Source organism: Pipra filicauda, unplaced genomic scaffold (assembly GCF_003945595.2).
Source record: "Pipra filicauda isolate LSUMZ 115617 unplaced genomic scaffold, ASM394559v2 scaffold62_size3274119_pilon, whole genome shotgun sequence".
Taxonomy (NCBI): domain Eukaryota; kingdom Metazoa; phylum Chordata; class Aves; order Passeriformes; family Pipridae; genus Pipra; species Pipra filicauda.
In genome coordinates, this window is record NW_024104787.1 from 1,364,420 (window position 1) to 1,384,226 (window position 19,807).

The 19,807-nt window shown below is 37.3% G+C and overlaps 1 protein-coding gene across 4 annotated transcripts in view; it reads left to right on the plus strand.

Annotated features, from left to right (window-relative positions):
* LARS2 (leucyl-tRNA synthetase 2, mitochondrial) overlaps positions 1 to 19,807 on the plus strand; it is a 106,643-nt gene that overhangs the window by 59,228 nt on the left and 27,608 nt on the right. For all 4 annotated transcript variants that reach the window (XM_039388299.1, XM_039388297.1, XM_039388298.1 and 1 more), the window contains exons 8-14: positions 172 to 279; positions 1,788 to 1,947; positions 5,321 to 5,425; positions 8,152 to 8,267; positions 9,228 to 9,511; positions 12,744 to 12,842; positions 15,658 to 15,795. In XM_039388299.1, coding sequence (XP_039244233.1) covers positions 172 to 279; positions 1,788 to 1,947; positions 5,321 to 5,425; positions 8,152 to 8,267; positions 9,228 to 9,511; positions 12,744 to 12,842; positions 15,658 to 15,795 — 1,010 coding nt within the window. The remainder of the gene's footprint in view (positions 1 to 171; positions 280 to 1,787; positions 1,948 to 5,320; positions 5,426 to 8,151; positions 8,268 to 9,227; positions 9,512 to 12,743; positions 12,843 to 15,657; positions 15,796 to 19,807) is intronic.

Sequence of the window (19,807 nt, forward strand, 5' to 3'; positions counted from 1 at the left end):
CACCTCACCACAACCTCCTTTCAGGTAGTTATAGAGAGTGATAAGGTCACTCCTGAACCTCCTCTTCTACCAGCACCTTACCATTTTGCTGTTAGTTATAATTAAACCCATAGTATTAATTTGTATGCTTATAAAAGCTGAATGTCCTAATTATTTCTTTTATTGCTTTAGGCTATGTTTGATGCTTTGTCTGATCTCCCTGAGTGGTATGGTATTAAAGAAATGCAAGCAAATTGGATAGGTGACTGTGTTGGTTGCTCGCTTGACTTTTTGCTGAAGGTAAGTCAGAAATTTCAATTGCTGCTATCTTGGCCAGGCTAACTGTAACCCCTGAAATGCATGGTGGGAATGAATTTTCAGGTATCAAAAGCTTGAAACCTACTAAAGGTTATTATGGTATTCACGCCCAGACCAGGACAGATTCCTGAAGAACACCACTTGTGGGTTGAAGAGATACTCCCTGCTATCCTCCTTGGGAAAGGGTTTGTGTGTTCAAATGGATGCAAATTGGCTGTGTGTATTTATGCCAAAATACGTGCCAACTAATAAGCTTTCCTGGAAGCCAGGACACTTAGAGAGCAGTGCCAAGAGAAATATAAACTGCACAAGTCAGCTGGGATCTAGTTGGGCTTTTGCTCCTCTCTGCATGGCATCTTCTCTGTCAGACTCAGGCTGACCTCAGGCAACCTACTTTGCTTACATTTGTCGATTATTTCATTTACTATACACAATAATTAAAATAATGCAAACCACACCATTTGGTAGTGATGGAGCTACAAAGAAGTCTAGATGGAAAGAAAGAAGATGAAGGAAAAATAAACCTGAAGAAATTTATAATTATCTTCAGAAGGACTTCAGATTTTCCCATTTTTCTGAAGAGAGGCAAAAGGTTTCATTTATGTGATAGTGACAGAAGAGATTTTTTAGAGACTCTGATCGAATTTCAGCCCTTGTGCTTCAAAGCTTTATTGTGCTTATTTACTCTGCTCTAGCATTTTAAAAGTGACTTTTTATTTTAAAATACTGAATCTTTGGGAACTTCAAATTGAGACAGCTTAAACCTTCTAAATACCTCTGATTTGCACCATGCTAAAAGATGCCTTTTTTTTATTTGGGTTGTTTTTATCAATTATTTCTGAAAATTTATATCAGTACTTATTACAGAAAAATATTCTAAGACCTCCGTACACAGTTAGTTGACCTAAGATATAAACCTTGTTGATAGTTCCAGGTGGTAATTCTTAAGCAGTCTTTGAAGTTTATTACTCATTTTTATGTCAAATTGTTTTAATGTTGTGCCACCTTTTATTGTTTTATTTCTGTACTTAAGTCGCAGCATGGACTTCATCGGAGTGGTATGGTGGAAAGCCATATGGTAGCTGAAAAAAATCTTAAATTCTCTTTAGCTTTCAAAGGCAACATCTCATTTCAGTTTCCTGGAAACAGGGCATGCATATTAAAAGCGAATAGAAGGATTCCAGGTTGCTTAGCCAGGGATTGAATCTGGCTCAGTAGCACAATGCAATATTACATGTGAATTCAGTATTATATTTTTATTTATATATTTGGATAAACTGAGGCAAGACTGTAAAGTAACTTCCTAAAGGCCTTAAAGTAAGTTTTGTCAAGGTTTGAGTCTGGAAAATTCCTATAGTGGTAATGTGTCTGGCTTCAATATTCAGAACTGTGTATTTCTACAGGGTGATGTAGACTCGTTAGTTATGTAAAAACGAAGGGGAATCTAAAACCACTGCACTTCCAGTGGGAATTTTTCTTCTCTTTTTCAGGTTAATGGCGAAGTAACAGGAGAGAAGCTAGCAGCTTACACCTATACGCCTGAAGCCATTTATGGAGCTTCCCATTTATATATCTTACCAACTCACAGACTGCTGCATGGTAATAGCAGTCTCAAGGAAGTCTTTCAGAAGGAGTTCATCGCAGGGAAAGGTGATATTTTTCTCATACTGCATTTTGTTGTAGAAGAGCAGCAATTCTGGAGAATGATCTTTAGAGAATGTGTGTCAAGCTGAGCAGGAGCTGTTCCTGTTGAGAGGCAGCAGGTCTTTTGATTCTTGTTATATGTCACACAGTGTCACACCAGCCTGTCCCGGCTTCAGATGTGGTGAGAGCAGCTATGCTAGAATTCTTCTTTTTATAATGGCTGTAATGCTTGTACCAGAAATGAATAGTTCAAATTTGACTGTGTCAGCCCATTGGAAAATCTCATGTCTTTATGGTAATTTGTCATTAGCACAGAGACAGCAGAACCAACTCTTGCACCAAGAATAATTCCTTCCTGTCACAGGGGATATAAAGAGAGCAATAGATCACAAATACATAGCAGAGTAATCACAGATACATAGCAAAATAATGCTCTGTTGCGCAGATCCTTAGTTAATACAAGACTCTAATGGAGTGAATTTAGAGTATCCCTATTCATGACGTGTACAGGGGATACAAATAAGTGACAGTGGATACAAATAAGTGATAATTCTTTAATGTTGTTAACTGCCTTCTGAAGGCTCCTACCACCATTTACACTAAGCCTACACTAGGCCTGTATTTAGCATCCATGGCCTAGTATTTTTTTGTTGTCTGGAAAACCTGAAAATTACCAGAGTAAATACAATATATACTGAATATTTTGTATTTCTTCTTCAGGCTGGTGATCAATATTTTTTTTCTCCCCTTACTGGTAAAGATGAGGTTTCATTGTCTATATAACATCTGATGTCAACAGCAGTGAAGCAGGAATCTTGTGGGAAATTGTGTTGGTTACACAGATCCTGCTTTTTTTTGAGTGCCTAATTTCTATAACCTTAAAAAGGTTTGCTTGCTAGTAGAAAAAAAAAAAACAGAGCCTGATTGTGTTGAGTATATAAAGCCCTTGTCTCAGAGGTGAGCAAAGCTTGGAGAATTTTGGAGAACAAATTTGCAGTTCTTGCAGTTGAGCCAAATGAAAGCACTAACTTCAGAAACTCACATCCATGCATGTGCCTGTACCTTGGTTTTTGTACTTTAAGCCAAACCACATAAGTGCAATGTGCTTTTAATAAGGACAACGGTATATTTTTTATCTTGGTTTTTAAGTAGAAATCCTTGTAAAAGCTTTTTTGTGTCTGTTACCAGTAAGTTAAACCTTTTGGTTGAGCTAAGTTAAGAAACTCTCAGCTGGGATAATGACGGCCGTAAGTCCTCAAGAGGAACAAATCCAGAATCATAACTCTGCTGTTGTGTACTCCTGCTACTTGTAAATATACTTCTATGCATTCTTCAGTTGAAATTGGCCAATATTTCTTACTTTTTCTTGAGGAACAGACTCAAAGGCACAGACTGGTATTTTCCAAAGAAGAGAACGTAAAGGAGAGGAATTTCTACATGAACTTTCAGCTTTGCATTTCAGCCATGGTACATAAGAAAGGCCCATGATGCCATTTAAATGAAAAGAAATTTTGGATGGGCTTGTAAAGAGCGTATTTTCACATTAACCAAGATTTTTTTAAAAAATTCACCAGTAACATTACAATTTTTTATTTAATTAAGTATAATTGTTTTCTTTTCAATGGTGATAGTCTTGTAACTCCCTTTCTTCACTGTTTTCTCATTTAAATAATTAGGAGTTTTTATTTTTTTATATTTTAGAGCAGATTAAAAAAAAGCTGTTTTCTTGCAAAGTAACTGAAAATTCTAATACCTTTACTTTTGGAGTACTGGTCCATATTTTAGGCTATTATTGTTTAAATAGACCAATATTCAAACATTCAGTTTTTTACCCACAAAAATTTGTGTTAATTTAGAACCTGGTGGGTCTTATAGTTTTGGTAGTTATGAGGTGTCTGAGATAAGGATTTGACCCTTACGTTGTTCATTATCTCATTAAAATACTATGTATGCATTCTTTTACATTTGTAACTAATATCATCTCTTTTCGGTTATGATGATAATAATGTGAGCAATTGAGCATAGGAAAGAACACCTTCATAAACTGGAGTTATTATTCTGGGTTCCAGCATAAGAAGAAAATTATTGCTGGGTAGAAGGGAGAAGTTATTTTTAAAAGCAGACTGTCCTACCCACTCAGCTTCCTGTTCCTGACGCTTTTTGGTTAGTTGCTTTTAAAGAATGGAATTACTCCTTTTGTACTTTTTTTTAAACAGAGGAGGAAAGCTGTGTGCAGTGGCTTGAATGTGAAAATTTTCTTTATAATATAAATATCTCAGACATCTGAAATTTGAAAAAGTATTAATCAGAAAGAAATAAATATATCATTTGTGTTAAGAAGAGTGATGAGATACAGCAGCCTTGTTCTCAAAATTGCTGTTACTTTACTTCAAGCAACTTTTATGCATTGCAATACAAACCTAAGGCTTTCCTCAGCCTAGCTATGAAGATAGGTGAAAGGAAGCTCTTAGCAGCCCATATTTTAATTATTGTAATTATCATCAGTTGGCTAGAGCATGGTGCTAAGAACACCAAGGTCCATGTGTTCAATCCACATATGGGCAATTCACTAAAGAGTTGGACTTGATGATCCTTGTGGGCGCTTTCCAACTCAGAATACTCTGTGAAATCTATTAAATCAACTTAAAGGCACTGAAAAATTTAGAAATAGGTCCAAAGGAAGATCTGGTGTTTGAATCCTTAAAACTTAAGAGTATTTAGATTTGGATTTCTTCTTGCTGAGCCACCCAATTGCACATTGTACGTCAATTTGAGCTGATTACACTTCTCACTCTTGATTCTCTCCTCTTCTTTCTCCTCTTCCTTGTGGACATTGGGTTCCTCATCTCTAGTAGTAATATGAATATTCTGTTTGCAAATCAATACATTACTTAGGTGGCTTTTTAACAGTGGTTGGTATTTCACATGCTTTGTAGTCCTTCTGTAAAAAATTAATCATAAGGATATATGTTCCCCTGCAATTTCATCTGATTTTTTTTGGTGGAATTTTGTAATATTGTATGCTAGTATAGAAATCGGGGCTTACTAAAGCCAATTAATACAACTTTGCAGAAGGCCTGCATTTTGGTCAAAGACTGAATTTTTTGTTGTATTTCAAATCTTACTCTGTTTTTATTCAGGTGTTTGTTATAAGTATGTTTTCTAATCATGAAAATTTGTCAGTCTGACTAACTGAACATTTTAATGTATCTGAGCTTTTTAGAAATATGGTTAAGTTTTTCATTTTGTTTCTTTTTAAAAGAAAATTGTAATTTAAAATTCACATATGTCTAAGATAAGCTGCATTCTAATGGTAAGTTATGTTCTTAGCATATCTTCTGTCATATTTTTCTTACCATATTATTACATTTGTTTTCAGACTCACTTACTTCAGTGACAGCTGTGAATTTGCTTACCAATCAGGAGATTCCTGTAGTCATCTCAGCAAAAACCAATTTTGATAATTTTCTTGATACTAAAATAGGTATGTGACATTTAATGTGTAAGTGGCATAGTATAGTCTTCAGTTGCCGTGTTGAAGCACAAGGTACAATTGCAATAAATCTTTGAACACAGAGGCTCTCCCCTGGACTTTGTAATTCTGTTCTTCATTAGTGAAGAAGGAAGGGGAAAGTAGCTATGTGGAATCTGTCTGGGGGAACTTACAGGATGATAAATTTAAATGGAAATATTATAGAATTAGTGCATTTAATGAGCTAAATTTGAGGATCTGCATATCTTAAGAAGATTGATTATCTACAATGCATGTGTGTTTGGCTGTCTCCCACCACCCTTAATCAAAACAGAACTGTACCGTTTTTTGACAAGCAACCCTAACTTCTGACTTTTTTTGTGTTTTATGTTTACATAAATTATGCAAATCATTATAGAGAAATGTTTCAGACAGTAAATGTACAAAACTTCCAAGTTTGACTTTTGTCTGATAATATTTGTGTTGAGGCCAGTAAAATAGTTCAGGGCAGGTAATAGTTATTTTCAGGTAGTCTTGGACAGTTATCTTGGATCCTTTATCTCTAAAGGAAACATTCCCATAATTTAAGGTACCTAATTTAGAGTTGAGGATCCATAAATGAAGGGGGAGGGGTGTTGCTAAAGGATGCTGAATCGCCTGCAGTGGGCTTGTGTTCTCAAAGTTGTCCTGTGAAGCTGCCTGTCTAGCTGCTTTCCAGCACTGGGAGCCTAGTCCCCCAACTTGGGCAGCTTAGTACATATGCTTAGATAATGATTGTCCTTATAAGCAAAATTAGAAATAGTACTAAGTTTTAAAACCAGTGTCTGTTTTAATCTACACCCACTGAGCTTTTTGTTTACTCTTGTGCCTTGCCACGGTCTCATCTCAGCTACATTGAGAAGGCAATTTTCTGTGCCAGTCCAAATAAGAAATAGTTATCTCTTCTTCCCTTTTCCCATTACCTTCCTTATCCCTCAACTCCCTTTTGTTGCCTTCCTGTTGCTGATACTTCTTTCCTGTCCTATTGCTGCTGCTTTCACCACTGCCTATATTGGCTAATCTTGCAGAACTGGACTGAATAAAACCAGCTGACTGTACAAAAATGTCTTGGATGATCCTCACAGGGCTCATGGAAATTATCCACTTGTATACCTTACTTATAACATGCCTACATCTTACACTTTAGATATGACTCTGGTTTTGAGAAACAGAATCTTTCCTTATGTAATAGAAGCCAAATAATTGAGATACCTAATCTTATTTTTTTCCTTAAAAGCTTCCAGCTTGCTTACTGGCACATACCTTGGTCTTATGGCTGTTGGAAACAGCCCAGCTCTCCCTGGGAAGGTCTGGATGCCAGCTGTTGAGCTTTGCCAATGTACATTAATAGCATCATCTTTTCAAAAGAAGGCAAACCAAAAAGTGGGACCTGCTTTTTTCCGTTTGTAGAGCATATTGTGAAGCCACCTGTTGCAGGCTGCAGGGCTCATTGTCAAATTAAGATACATACATTATTTTGTAATATAGCCTTGAAATGGCAGGAGTGTACATCTGCTGGAAAGATAAAATAGCGATTCCATATTTTGCTAGTTAAGGAGTTATTTATTCAAGGGAGTTTTGCTTGATTTTCTTCAGTTATCTGCTTCCAAACTTCCACGTGTTGACAGAGTGAACGTGGAGCAGGCATTTCATTGCCTGAACAAAGAGGATTGTTAAACCAATTTTAAGTGAAACAGTTTGTATGTTAATAATTCTAATGTGCTCAGCCAATATTATGAGAGTTTTTGTCTGTAGTTTTCACCAACTTGGTATTGGCATTGGCTTGTCGGAATAAGGTTCTTTGCCTTTTAAAGATGACAGCAATTGTGCAAGATTGTTCAAACTATTAATTAAACTATCACTGAAAGGGAAAAATATGTAGGAAGATGTATCTTTGTGGAAATAATAAATCTGTTAGTATCTCAGTGTTATTTTAGAATACTTGTGATAATAAAGCTAATAAATGTGAAAGGTAATCCTCCAGTCCGGAACTAAAATGGATGACTGTCCCAAATAATAAGATGCAGCAGGAAAGATAGCATCAAGGGCCTTAAATACTGCAATTGACTTGAATAGCTGTGGGAAGTGTTCTCACTAGTTATATTCTGAATAGAAAATTGATGTTATTTGCATGGTTTTTCTGAATTTATAAACAAATTATGTCTTTGATAATAAGTTAAAGGGAGAGTAATGTTAGAGACAGTTATGTTGTGGTATATTTTAATAAGCTATGAAGTTAGAAAGAGATTGAATTTACTGTTGAAACAGGAGGACTATTTCAGCTGTTTGTTTACTCTTTGATTCTCATATTAGCAATTAGAATTAAAATTTGTATTTTTAAAATGTATTTAGATAATATAGCTGTATTGAAAATTCTGTGATTCTATCCAAATTTTGTAGCTTTATTTTTAGTTTTTTCAGAACCATCAAATTTTCAGCTTTTTCTGCAGTAGGACATTGATGAACATTTGAATTACAGAGGAACTGAGAAATGCATTTGTAATTATTGCTGTTTGAATTTTACTGCTTAAAGAATAAGAAAACATTTTTATTCTTAGATATTTTTCTTTAACTCCTGCAGGCAATCGTAAGTCATTATAAAGAGAGTGCCATAGAAATGAAATGCTTTTTCCTCAAAGTGATGATTGATATCCATGTTAGTCAATCCCTGAACTGATTAATTTTTTCATCCCTCCTAGGAATTCCTAGTACTAGTGCAGAAGATGCTGCAGTAGCTAAGAATCTGGGCATTTCTTTCACTGAAGTCATTGAGACATTGCCAAATGGTTTAGAGAAGGTCATTAATTCTGCAGAGGTGGGTATACAAGTATGGAGTTCTTTCCAATTTAACAGTACAAACTAAATCTGTTTTCTCAGGAGTGCCAAATACTTTGTATGATTAAAGGAATTTTTTTGTTGTTGTTGAGAATCAAGCCAAGCTTATGCTACCAAATTTCTAGGAATAATTTAATGATGAAATATGTTGCCTCTGCTGTAGCAATAAAAAAAGTTTTTTCCTTTTGTGAGGAAGATTGTACTTTCCTCTGTATTTATTGGAGTTCTATAATAGAAACTGAATAATCTAACCTATGTTAAAAGTTGATTGTTATTTTATTATCTCAATAGATTTCAAAGTTAAATGATAATATATTAGTCCTTTTTCCACATATTCACTGAAATGAAATGTTTCAGCCTTTATGGTAACATATATGCCTCAAGTGGCATAGAAATCTTGTATAGCTCTTGAAAAAATATATTTGATAATAGACACAAAGCTTATATTCTCTTACACGCTAGATGGGATCTAAGTTGTTAAGGTATTTGTGAAGGCAAGAACAGAAAAACCTAAAATGAGCACAGGAGAAAGCAAGCTGTTTTAACATTTGCATTTCCTCAGTTTCTACCTTATGTTGGTAATAGAATTCTGGGAGTTTCGGTATTCAGCAACTGATAAAGATATAAGCAGTAGATACAAATATATGCCAATAAAGGCTGAAGGCATCTACAAGACTCTTTCTCTGCCTTGTTCTATTCAGCCCATCAAAAATGTTATCCTTTAAGCAAGAGGGCTCAAATGAGTAGCTGCTATGTGAACAGTCTCTTGGACAGGAGGATGTTAAGCTGTGGGAAGGGGAAAATTATTATGATGCTCATAAACTTAGACTCTCAGAAATTGCATTTATGACTTTTTTTGTCTGTTCTTGCATTTTCACTGACAGCAAGGATAAATTTTTGTTTCTTCTGCTTCTCTTTTTTTTTTTCTTTTCTCAATCAGATCACTGGCATGACTCGGCAGGAGGCTTTAAAAGCTATTACTCAGCGGGCCAAAAATAAAAGAATAGGTGGAGACCTAACAAGTGACAAATTAAGAGACTGGTTAATATCTCGACAGCGGTACTGGGGAACTCCTATTCCAGTCATTCACTGCCAGACGTGCGGCACCGTTCCTGTACCTTATGAAGACTTACCTGTAGTGTTGCCCACTGTAACCACCTTCACAGGAAAGGGAGCCTCTCCTTTAGAAAGTGCTCCTGAATGGGTGAACTGTTCCTGTCCAAGGTAAGCCAATGCTGCATTTGCTGCAGTCGGGGAGAGATTGCTTTGCACCTGCCCATTTCTTGTGCTGTTTCCCGAAGTGTTGAGGACTGACCGCTCTAAGACAGAATACTACTCCAGAATGATGTTTAGTCTGACTCAGCGTAGGGATTTTTTTCTTGTATACTCTATAAAACTCCTTTTTTGCAACACAAACACCCACAGTTATTTTTTCATAAACAAGCTGAAGCAAAACTGACTGGTTTTAAGTTGGAGGAAAGAAAAAAGGAAAAAAAGAATGATTTTCTCCCTGCTTCCCATTTCTTAATAGTATTTCTCACTTCATTTACTACAATTATTTTAATTATCTTTCACCACCAGTGTTCAAATGAAGCTTACGATGATTATTAAATTATGTCCTTTTGTTAAGGAAACAAACATTGTATTCATTTTCTTGCAATAGTCCAACAATAAAGTGTTCCCTAAGTTATGTAAATCTTGATCATGAAGAATTACATGCACTATACATTACAGATAAGAGCATGTAATTCAGATTGAAGGAGATAGTAAGTATATGCACAGTGCTGTAATCCTTATTGTTTGTAGTCCAGCTTTTGAAGAAATAAAACAGCCTAAATTAAGTAGTGAAAGATATGTTGTGAAAATCAGTTGTGTAATCTTGAGGGCTGCTTAGATACTCTGTACACTGAAGTTTGCATATAGGCTCTGTGGAAGGAACTGGTAGAACATGAAGTATCCCAGAGAAGTTTTTCATCAGCAGTGTAATGCAATGCTGCTGCTAACAGACTGACCAAATGGGAAGTATGTTACCAGGCTGCAGGCAGGGGAATCAGACATAAAAAAGACAATATGGCTCTCTTGATAATGTAGGAGATTCATAACATCTATAACTTCATTTTAATTTTTAAATGGTAGAATATCAGCAGGGTTTTTATTTCTAATTAAGTAGCTTATGCACAGCAGTTCCATGGTTTTCTGGGAACATGTATTTTGACTTTTGTTGATAACATGTATTTTTCACAAAACAGACATTTATTCCTGTGTTTCTGCATAGAAAATTTCTTCTCAGACGTGCCTATTGAAACTGCAGATAGTAGTGTATTTTAAAGTGGAACTTTTGCAGTGAAGCTTTACTAAATAAGATCCACAGATTTAGTAAAACCCCCAGAAATGCCTTGGTCTACAATTCTAATTTCAATGGAAAAATTTTCCTGATGTGACTGAAAGTCACTGTCTGCACTCTTGGCTTCCTCCACAACTTTAACTAAAAAATTATTTTGTTATTTACCAGGCAGTAATATACTTTTGATGTATAGCAAATACTTATGGTTTCTGTATAGTTATTGCGGCTGCTCTACTTAGAAGTTAATCAAGGGTATTTGTTGAGTCAGAAATAAAGTCACACAGGATTAATTTCTTAGCCTAAAATGTGGTAGTTTGCTGAAATTCACTTTTTTTCTTTAATTCTCACCTTTATTTGACTTCTTAATTCTCACCTATTTGGCAGCTATCTTCAGTATTGTTTATCCACATCTGCTACAGTTTCAAATCCTTTGAGCTATTCCTTTTGTGTGCATAGTCATTCTTGCTTTTCCTTGCTCTGAGAAGTTACATCATCCCTGCCTTTAGTCCTTCTCTCCAGTAATAGGGGTTTTTATTAGTTGCATTTAATATCTGGAATTAATAAGGAAAGCCAGATGGAAAGATACAACAGTCTGAGTATTTAAGTGACCATAATGTTAGCAATCATAAATGGGAGGAGATGCCCAAGTTTTTCATTGTTATACAAGTCCAGGTAGTTGTGTTAGTCATCTGAATATTGTCTAATGAGATTACAGTATTGTGCTTGTAATCACAATATTGATATAAATTGTATAAACTTCGAAAGATGCCCATGCTGTCTCTGTGGTAGTGAGCCATGTCCATTTAGAGCACAGAGACATGAAGCAGATATAATTATGGTTCAATGAATGTAAAGTATTCTTGCTTTTGACTGAAAAGCCATTCTTTTTCAATGCAATACAGTATTCTTTTACATTGGCCAAGTCTTTACTTATATGTACAGTTTAATAAAATTATTATTCGACATTAAAAATCAGTAGTAAAATTCCTTTACTACACTATTCCCATTGAAAGAAGAATTCGCTGGTAGAGAAGGACCAGGGGCAGAGACAGAGTAAAGCAAAATGTTAAGTGGTGATCCTGTCTCATAAACTTGCCTTGGCAAGCCAAGCTGAAATATCAGACAGACAGGCAGATACATGTTGCAGCTCAGTCATCAAGCCTGATCAGAGACTAAATATGCAATTGGAAAATATTAAATAGCCAGTCCCCATTTATTATGTATACTTATTACACATACACATACATTTCTTACTGCATACATTTCTTACATATAGCCAATGGCATTTATAGATGAGTGTCACAGGTTGCAAAGTTTCATTGACATTAGAATAATCCCACTGTTTTAACAGTAAGAGTTTTAGAAGGGATCATTTACAACAAATAGAAGTTTATTAAATGTGATTATTGGCTCCTGCATACAATTAATATTCAAGGAGAAATTACCAGAAAGTAACTTGAGCTTCTAAAATCTATTTTAAAACTGTTTCTCAGGGCTGCCAATATAATTACAATCAAAAATCATTTTGTGTAATCACAAATTAAAATTGTGCTACAAGGTCTAGGAGAGATTTGCTACATCTCAGTGAAAGCTGAAATTAAACTAAGTTTATTTTTTCTAGAGATAATAAATGGAATCTGCAAAGACCGTTTTGTACAGACAAGCAGTGAGAGGCAACCACCTGCTCCTTCTGCTATATGTTTATAAAATTATTTGTCAGCTGGCACCTAACAAGTGTGATATATGTTCAGTACCCATTAACTTTATGGCAGAGTACACTTTTCCGTGCTTTGTTTTTTTTTAAATGGCAATTCTAAAAAATTCCAGGAACTTATGATCAAGAGGGCTGTCCCAAGCAGTGCCGTCTTCCACTATTGCTGGATGTGATGAGTGTTCAGGCTTCTTTTTGGTTTGCATTTTGTATGTTTTGGGAGGGAGAGGGAAGGAGTTGGCCCTGTTATTGATGTTGAATCTTTCTGAACATGTCACTTTTCAGATTGCTTCAGACCCCTTCCGTTTTCAATCTAAATGTCTTTGTGACCACTCTGTATATGGTCGTTTTTTCCAAGCTTGTCACTTACCTAAAAATAGCTTTTCTCCTCTCTTGCTCAGGTGTAAGGCAGCAGCACGGCGAGAAGTCGATACCATGGATACATTTGTTGATTCTGCTTGGTACTACCTGAGGTACACTGACCCTCACAACACAGACAGGTGAGGGCTGCAGGCACAGGGCCATCAGGGGCAGGCCTGCTTTAGAGAAAAGAAGGGAAGGAAGAGACCAGACATTCCAATGCTTCCAGCTTCTAACTGCCTTTACAGACGATGGTGTAAACTCTCACACTGCTCTCATTGTGTGCCTGCCCCCTGGCTTGAGCACCGCACAGGGGAGATGTTGTGGCTTAACCCCAGCTGGCATCTAAGTGCCACACAGCTGCTGGCACACTCGCCCTCCACTCCCTGTGGGCTGGGGAGGAATCAGGAGGAGAAATCAGCTCCCTGTGGGCTGGGATAAGAACAGTTTAGTAATTGAAACAAAGTAAAATATTGTAATAGAAAGGATAGGGAGAGAGAGAGAAAACTCAAGAAAAACAAGTGATGCGCAATACAACTGCTCACCACCTGCTGACTGATGCCCAGCCCTTCCACAAGCAGCGACCGGTGCCTCCCAGCCAACTCCCCCAGTTTATGTACTAGGCATGACAGCCTATGGTATGGAATATCCCTTTGGCCAGTTCAGGTTAGCTGTCCTGGCCATGGTTCCTCCCAGCTTCTTTTGCCACCTGCTCACTGGTAGAGCATGGGACACTGAGAAGTCCTTGGCTTAGAGTAAGCACTGCTGAGCAACAACCAATACCTCACTGTGTTATCAACATTATTCTCATACTGAATTCAAAACACAGCTCTGTATCATTTAGTAGGAAGAAAATAAACTTTATCACAGCCAAAAACAGGGCAATAGACTAGGAGCTGGTCTAAAAATGTGGCATTTCGTTGCTCCCATGCCAGGAGATGTACAAGGACAGGATGTGTAGACACTACTGTGTAAGCACAGGAGCTACAGGGCAAGGGGCAGAAGTTTGCACAAAAGCACATTATGGGGCAGGGCACAGAGGAAATGTTCAGATGAGAAGCTGAAAACAGTCCTTAGCAGAGGGTTCCATCAAGAATAACAGACGGCCTGCCATGACTCTCTGAGACTGTGGTAAGTTGCATAGAGTGTATCCTCTCTGGCAATGGACTGAGCAGTTCAGTGTGTGGACAGACAGTGGTGTTCCACTGGTAAGAAGAGGAATAGTCCAGTGTAACATCCAGTCCAGTGTAACATCCAGCTGCCAAGAACAGCACCTTCATTTCTCTCCTTTTGAATTCTAGTGACTCTTCCTACTTCCTTGTGCGCAGACCTCAAGTGAAGTGGCATCACAGCAAGCTCCTGGTGTGTCAGCACTTCCACTACATGCAAAATTAATGAAAGGAAGTTTTTCATGTGCTATGCACTAGTGGCTGGAGAGTGTGGGAAGGCAGATGTAGTTATTTAACTGTTTTTCTGCTTCGTAGTCTGCCTTTAATAGCGCTGCTTGATAGCACTGTTTTTTCCAAAGAGTAATTAGTGCAACATCCCTACTAAGTAGTCTGTGGAAGACAAAAAAGGTTTGCATTTTAAAATATTGATACCACATGTAGGGCTGTTTGGGCAAGTGTTTTTTTATTTATTGTGCAGAGCAGTGTCTGAGAACGTACTACATATACCCAGTGACTTAGTATTGCTGGGCGAATTATTTTTTTTATATTTGCAGCACTAGTTTAGTTAAACTAAAGAAAAATCTTTTGCAAACACTGTTATTTCATGCTAATTTTAATTATTTTCTAGATAGCATGAATAAATTATTATTACTACTGAGTTAGGCAGGCTGCTTTCTCTCCAGTGACAGTTTGACAAGAGGAACTTTTCCAGAAGTTGAAGAAGAAATAGTCAGATGGTACATTCAGCTGGCAAAGTAACAGCTTAGTGTAGCTAAATCAGTTTTATATTGAAATGAGAATGTTTATATGGTCTGCTGCAATAAGGTCCTACCTGTAGTTGGTTGATTTAGTTAGTTTTTGTAGCTAAGCTAGCAACAGGTAAACCCTTCAGTGCCATAAGCCAAAGGTCACTGGTCTGCAATTCGCAAGAAGTACTCTACTGATTTTGGAACCCTATGAACAAGTTAGTTTTGATTTGTTCCACTAAAGACATGAATCCCAGATCCATTATTTGCTTCTGGGCTGATCTGTGAGGAAAAACATGTTGCTATTACAAAAATGACAGAGGGAATAATTAGACAGACTGACAAAACAAGTAGATTTGTTGTTAGAAACTGGTCATAAAGAAGAACTTCTATACAAATAGTATTTTTGAGGCAAGAGCCCATTACAAGAGACATGTAATGAAGCAGTAAGCAATGCTAGGAAACCATGCAGATGACCTCCAACGGCATCGTAAATTTGCTGTAAATGACAAATTTACTGTCATTTCATCGAGCTTCCTTCAGTTGGAGTGCGGTGACACCTCTGACTCTACAGAAGGTTCTGTAGCCTTAAACTGCGTCATTGCCCCCTAATGGTAACAATGCAAACCTTGAGTGGACATGCCTTTTGTCTTTCACTCTAATATGTTTGTATATAAAACTTGATAAATGCTTGAAAATTTAAAGCTAGCCACAAGGTATTTATAAAAAAAGTCGTTTAATGAGCAGGCAAATCTTCTTATCACTTTCTCAGGTACTGTATGTGAAGTCTTAGTTGCTCACCTGAATTATAGGAGAATAGTCTCTTTGTGGATCTGCATCTCAGTGGAAATTAAATTTTTGTCTATAACAAGCATTTCACTTCTTAAAACATTAAAAATATCTGATAGCAAAATGAAAGTTTTATCACACATGTATTGCCCTTGGTAAACAGAGTTGTCCAGTCAAGTATGATGAGCTACTTTAGTAGCACTGGTCTTTTTTTTCCACATTGTATTTTTTCTGTAATTGTGTTTTTTCAGGCCCTTTAATAGTGACTTGGCAGACTACTGGATGCCTGTGGATTTGTACATCGGAGGAAAGGAGCATGCGGTTATGCACTTATTCTATGCAAGGTTTTTCAGCCATTTTTGCCATGATCTAAAGATGACAAAACACAAGTAAGCCTTATATATTTCTGTGAAAGTCTTCCATATTTCATTTGACTAGCGAGAGTATTAGTGAACATTGTTATGATGGTAGGACATTACATTGAATAAGTCTGAATTTTCCTACTTTGTCAGTACTTGTTTTCTCATAGTCAGTTGCACTTTCCGTATGTGTACATACATAACATTTTTATTGCAAGAGTATTAACTGGCTCAGAGCAAGTGATAAAATGCTGGTGTAGATTTTCAGCCTGCAAAAGCATGCATAAACTAGTAACTTCAGGGATTCTGACTAGTGCTATTATTTCAAATTAGGTAACTTCCTGCCAGTAATACCATTCATTTCAGTGGAACCATGTATATGTAGAAAACTAAGCACTTCTGTAATTCACTGTAGTATTGGAGCTGAACAGTGTAAAACGTGTCTTGATAAGCAAAAGCACTATGTTTTTCTGCTGTCAATTTGTTTTAGAGGTAAAGTTTGATGCAGGATGATGAGTCATCTGTTGTTCTGTTCTTTGGCCTCTCAGATAGGTTCTTAGCTTAACATCCCCATTTCCACTGAAATTCTGCCCTTTTGTACCATAAAATGTCATCCCAGTAATACCTCAGCTTGGAGGATACTAGTGTCAGAACAATGAAATGCTGCCCCGTGCTCTCTCCTGTTCTCCCAAACAAAGAGAGGATTGAATAAATTGAGTCAATATGAGTGACCCTATGAGAAGAACTGCTCAGTAATTTCTCAGCTGGCAACTCATATAAGCTCATTCTTTACTAATATCCCCTCTAAAAACTTGATGTAAAAGAGGAGCCTACATATATATGGCACTGAACTCACTCAAACGCAGTAGTTTTGCTCCAAAACTAGAATTTAAGCAGCTTTGAGCCGGAAACAGATGGACTAGTTAGTGGAGCCAAGCAGAATATTTCCCCAAGTCATTTCATAATAACTTGATGAAAGTAGACAATGTGTTTTCATAACTCGTTCTTGCCTGCAAACAGTTTGCTGTAAATACTGTATTTGAAATTTTGGATGTAGACTATTTGTGTTCCCTCTGTTGCCTCCAGCTTGTGCAGCTGCAGCAGGAAGGCTAGTTCTTCTCTCACAGACTGGACCCTTTCTCTCAGAAGCACTATTCCTTTAAGCAGAGAATTTCAGAGCTTTCCCTTGCAAGAAAATTTAGGCTTATTAATTCTACAAAAGACTTTACAATCCTAATCCATCAGCCATCTAGTGGAGCTGTAACACACAGCAGCAAAATGTTCTCTTACTAGTCAAATTCTTCCAACTCTCTAAATGACATTAGCTGTGGCTGAAGTATTGTCAATATAAAGTGAGATTACAGTGCAGGGGAGATGTTCTTGCAAAGTAACTGGTCCACTTTGGTGTGCAACAAAACAGGGAGGCTTTCAGCTTGACTGAAAAGGGACCCTCCACATGACCGTAAGAACCAAAAGCAGCACAAGGAAAGTGGAAGCAAGAATGAGCTACCACTGGAGAAACATGGAAGCATTGACTAGGCAGACAAAGTTGAATTAGGAAAGGCCGTAGCTCGTCTAGAATTTAAACTGGTGAAGAATGCGAAGGCAGTAAGAAAGACTTCTACAGATACATTGAAGAGAACGTCAAAGAAAATGTTGGCCTGAGGCAAAATCAGACAAAGAGCCTAAGCAGCAAAGGACAGCCTTTGCCTTGACATTTCCTGTCAAGATCTGTGCTTAGTAGGAGAGTTTGAAGGAGAGAGATACTACCCACTGTAAAGTAGGATCAAGTTAGGGATCACTTAAGTAAACCAGACACATACAAGTTCAAGGCACGTTTATGACAAGGTGACTGGGAGTAGCCACCATGGATTTACCAAGAGAAAATTATGCCTAACTTAATCTGCTTTCCTTCTATGGTGAGATGATTCCCTCTGTGGATGAGGAGAGAACTGTGCTTATCTTTTACAACTTTAACAAGGCTTTTAACAAATTCTCCCATGGCATACTTGTAGTCTGACTGGGGAGGTACAGGCTGAGTGGGTGGACTGCAGTATGGATGAAAAAGCTGTTTGGACCATCAGATTCAAAGGGTCAATGTTCAAAGTTAGCTGTTTGCAAGTGGTATTCCTCAGGAGGCACCACTGACACCAATATTATTTTACATCTTCAGCAACAACCTTGGCAGTGCAATAAAGTGTTCACCCTCAACAAGTTCATTATCACTGCACACTGAGAAAAGCCATGCCATGCAGATGACTTTGATGAGGGGAAAAGCAGGTCTGAAATCTAAAGACAAGGTTCTGGATTGGACATGGAGCAGATTACCCACAGAACTAGGGCTGTGCCATCTGTGTGAGGAGGATTGCAACAGAGAAGGGCTTTAGGGATCCTGATGAACAGCAAGTTACATGTGAGTCAGTAGTCAGCGTGACAGTCTGTTCCACTGCGTTAGCAAAACCATGTTCAGGTTTGGTTATCTCTGCTCATTGTTCAGGAAGGCACGTCTAGGATACTGTGTCTAGTTTTGATGCGCCCCCCCTCTCCCTCTTCCCAGTGTGAGAGACACTGTCAAACTGGATGTAGGGGATTGAGCATTAAGATATTCAGGGGGTGCAGCATTTGTCAGAGAAAGAGAGTCTAAGGGAGTTGAGTGTGTTCCCCATGGAGAAGAGAAGGCTAAGGAGGGAATGTAATTCAGTCTACTGCTACCCAAAGGAGGTTTATAGCTAAGACAGAATCAGACTCTGTACAGAGATGTACAGAGAAGGGACAGGAGTAACAGTCACAGCTTGCAGCGAGGTTCAGCTAGACAGAAGAAAAATAGTTTTGACTATGAAGGTGATGAGACTGGAATGATTTGACCAGAAACATTGTGGCATTCCCATCATCAGATATTTTTAAAACTCAGCCAGATGGGACCCTGAACAACCTGAAGTTATGTGTGATGTGAGAAAAGAGTTGCACCAAATGACTTCCAGTCTCAGGACTCTGTGATTCTGCAGCTGTATTAATTTGGAATGTGTTTTGTTCACCCTCGGCTGTGACAGAGCAGTGGCACAAAAGCTGTGTGTGTACCATAGGCTGGTCTAAATATGGTAGATTGCAGAAGAAAACTCTTAACTTCCAATAAAAAAATCTAGTGACAATAGCAGAAAAAAATCAAAATTGCTTTCTGTAGAAGCAGTTTGGAAGACTATGAAGAATTCCCTTAACGCCATATAGAATCTGAAGAACTGTGGCACATGTGAAGATATGTATGTTATAGCACTGCCCTGCGGGTTGGTTGTATGAACTGCTTTGACATGTGCTCAGACTGCAAGATGATTGTAAGAAATTCATCCTCATGCACAAAATTGTTTGCGTGCTTTAGCTCTATGCATGTTACTGCATTAGGTGCTTTGAAGCCGTGAAGTCAAATTAGGATTTTGTTTTGATATGGAAATTATAACTCCTTTATAAATATTTCCATGTATTTTAAATGTTTTAGCATTGGTCAGAAGCCACTTTTGCTCAGTCTTCTGTTTGTACTGCTCAAGGGCTAGCCTCAGAGATTGGAAAAATGTGATTAGAAACAACAGGCTTATTGTTAGGAAGCTCAAAGTCTCGGTTTCGAAACCCACAGTTCTGGGGGAAGACATTAAAACGTTAAAAAACACTGCCCCCTAGTGCATTTTCAATCTTTCTCTAGCTTAGGTCTTGTTCACTGATTAAATTAAGAAAATTCTGTTTATCTCAGTTAATGAGAGCTGCCACTGTTTAAAGTGTTATCTAGCATCCTTACAAATTTTTATGATTCCCCTATTTCTCTGTAATAATTTTTCATTTTGATAGGTTTTCTTGGTGGAAATTTTCATTGTTAGGCTCCTATCCTCTGACTTTCAAATCCATTGAAATATTTCCTGCTAGTCTTTAATTCTGTATTAATGGTTATTAATATAATAATGTGGTTGCAAACAGATATTAAAAATCCATAGTATAGATTTTCAAAGGAATCTCTTCAAATATGGTGCAATGATTATTATTGTAGAAATATTTCAGG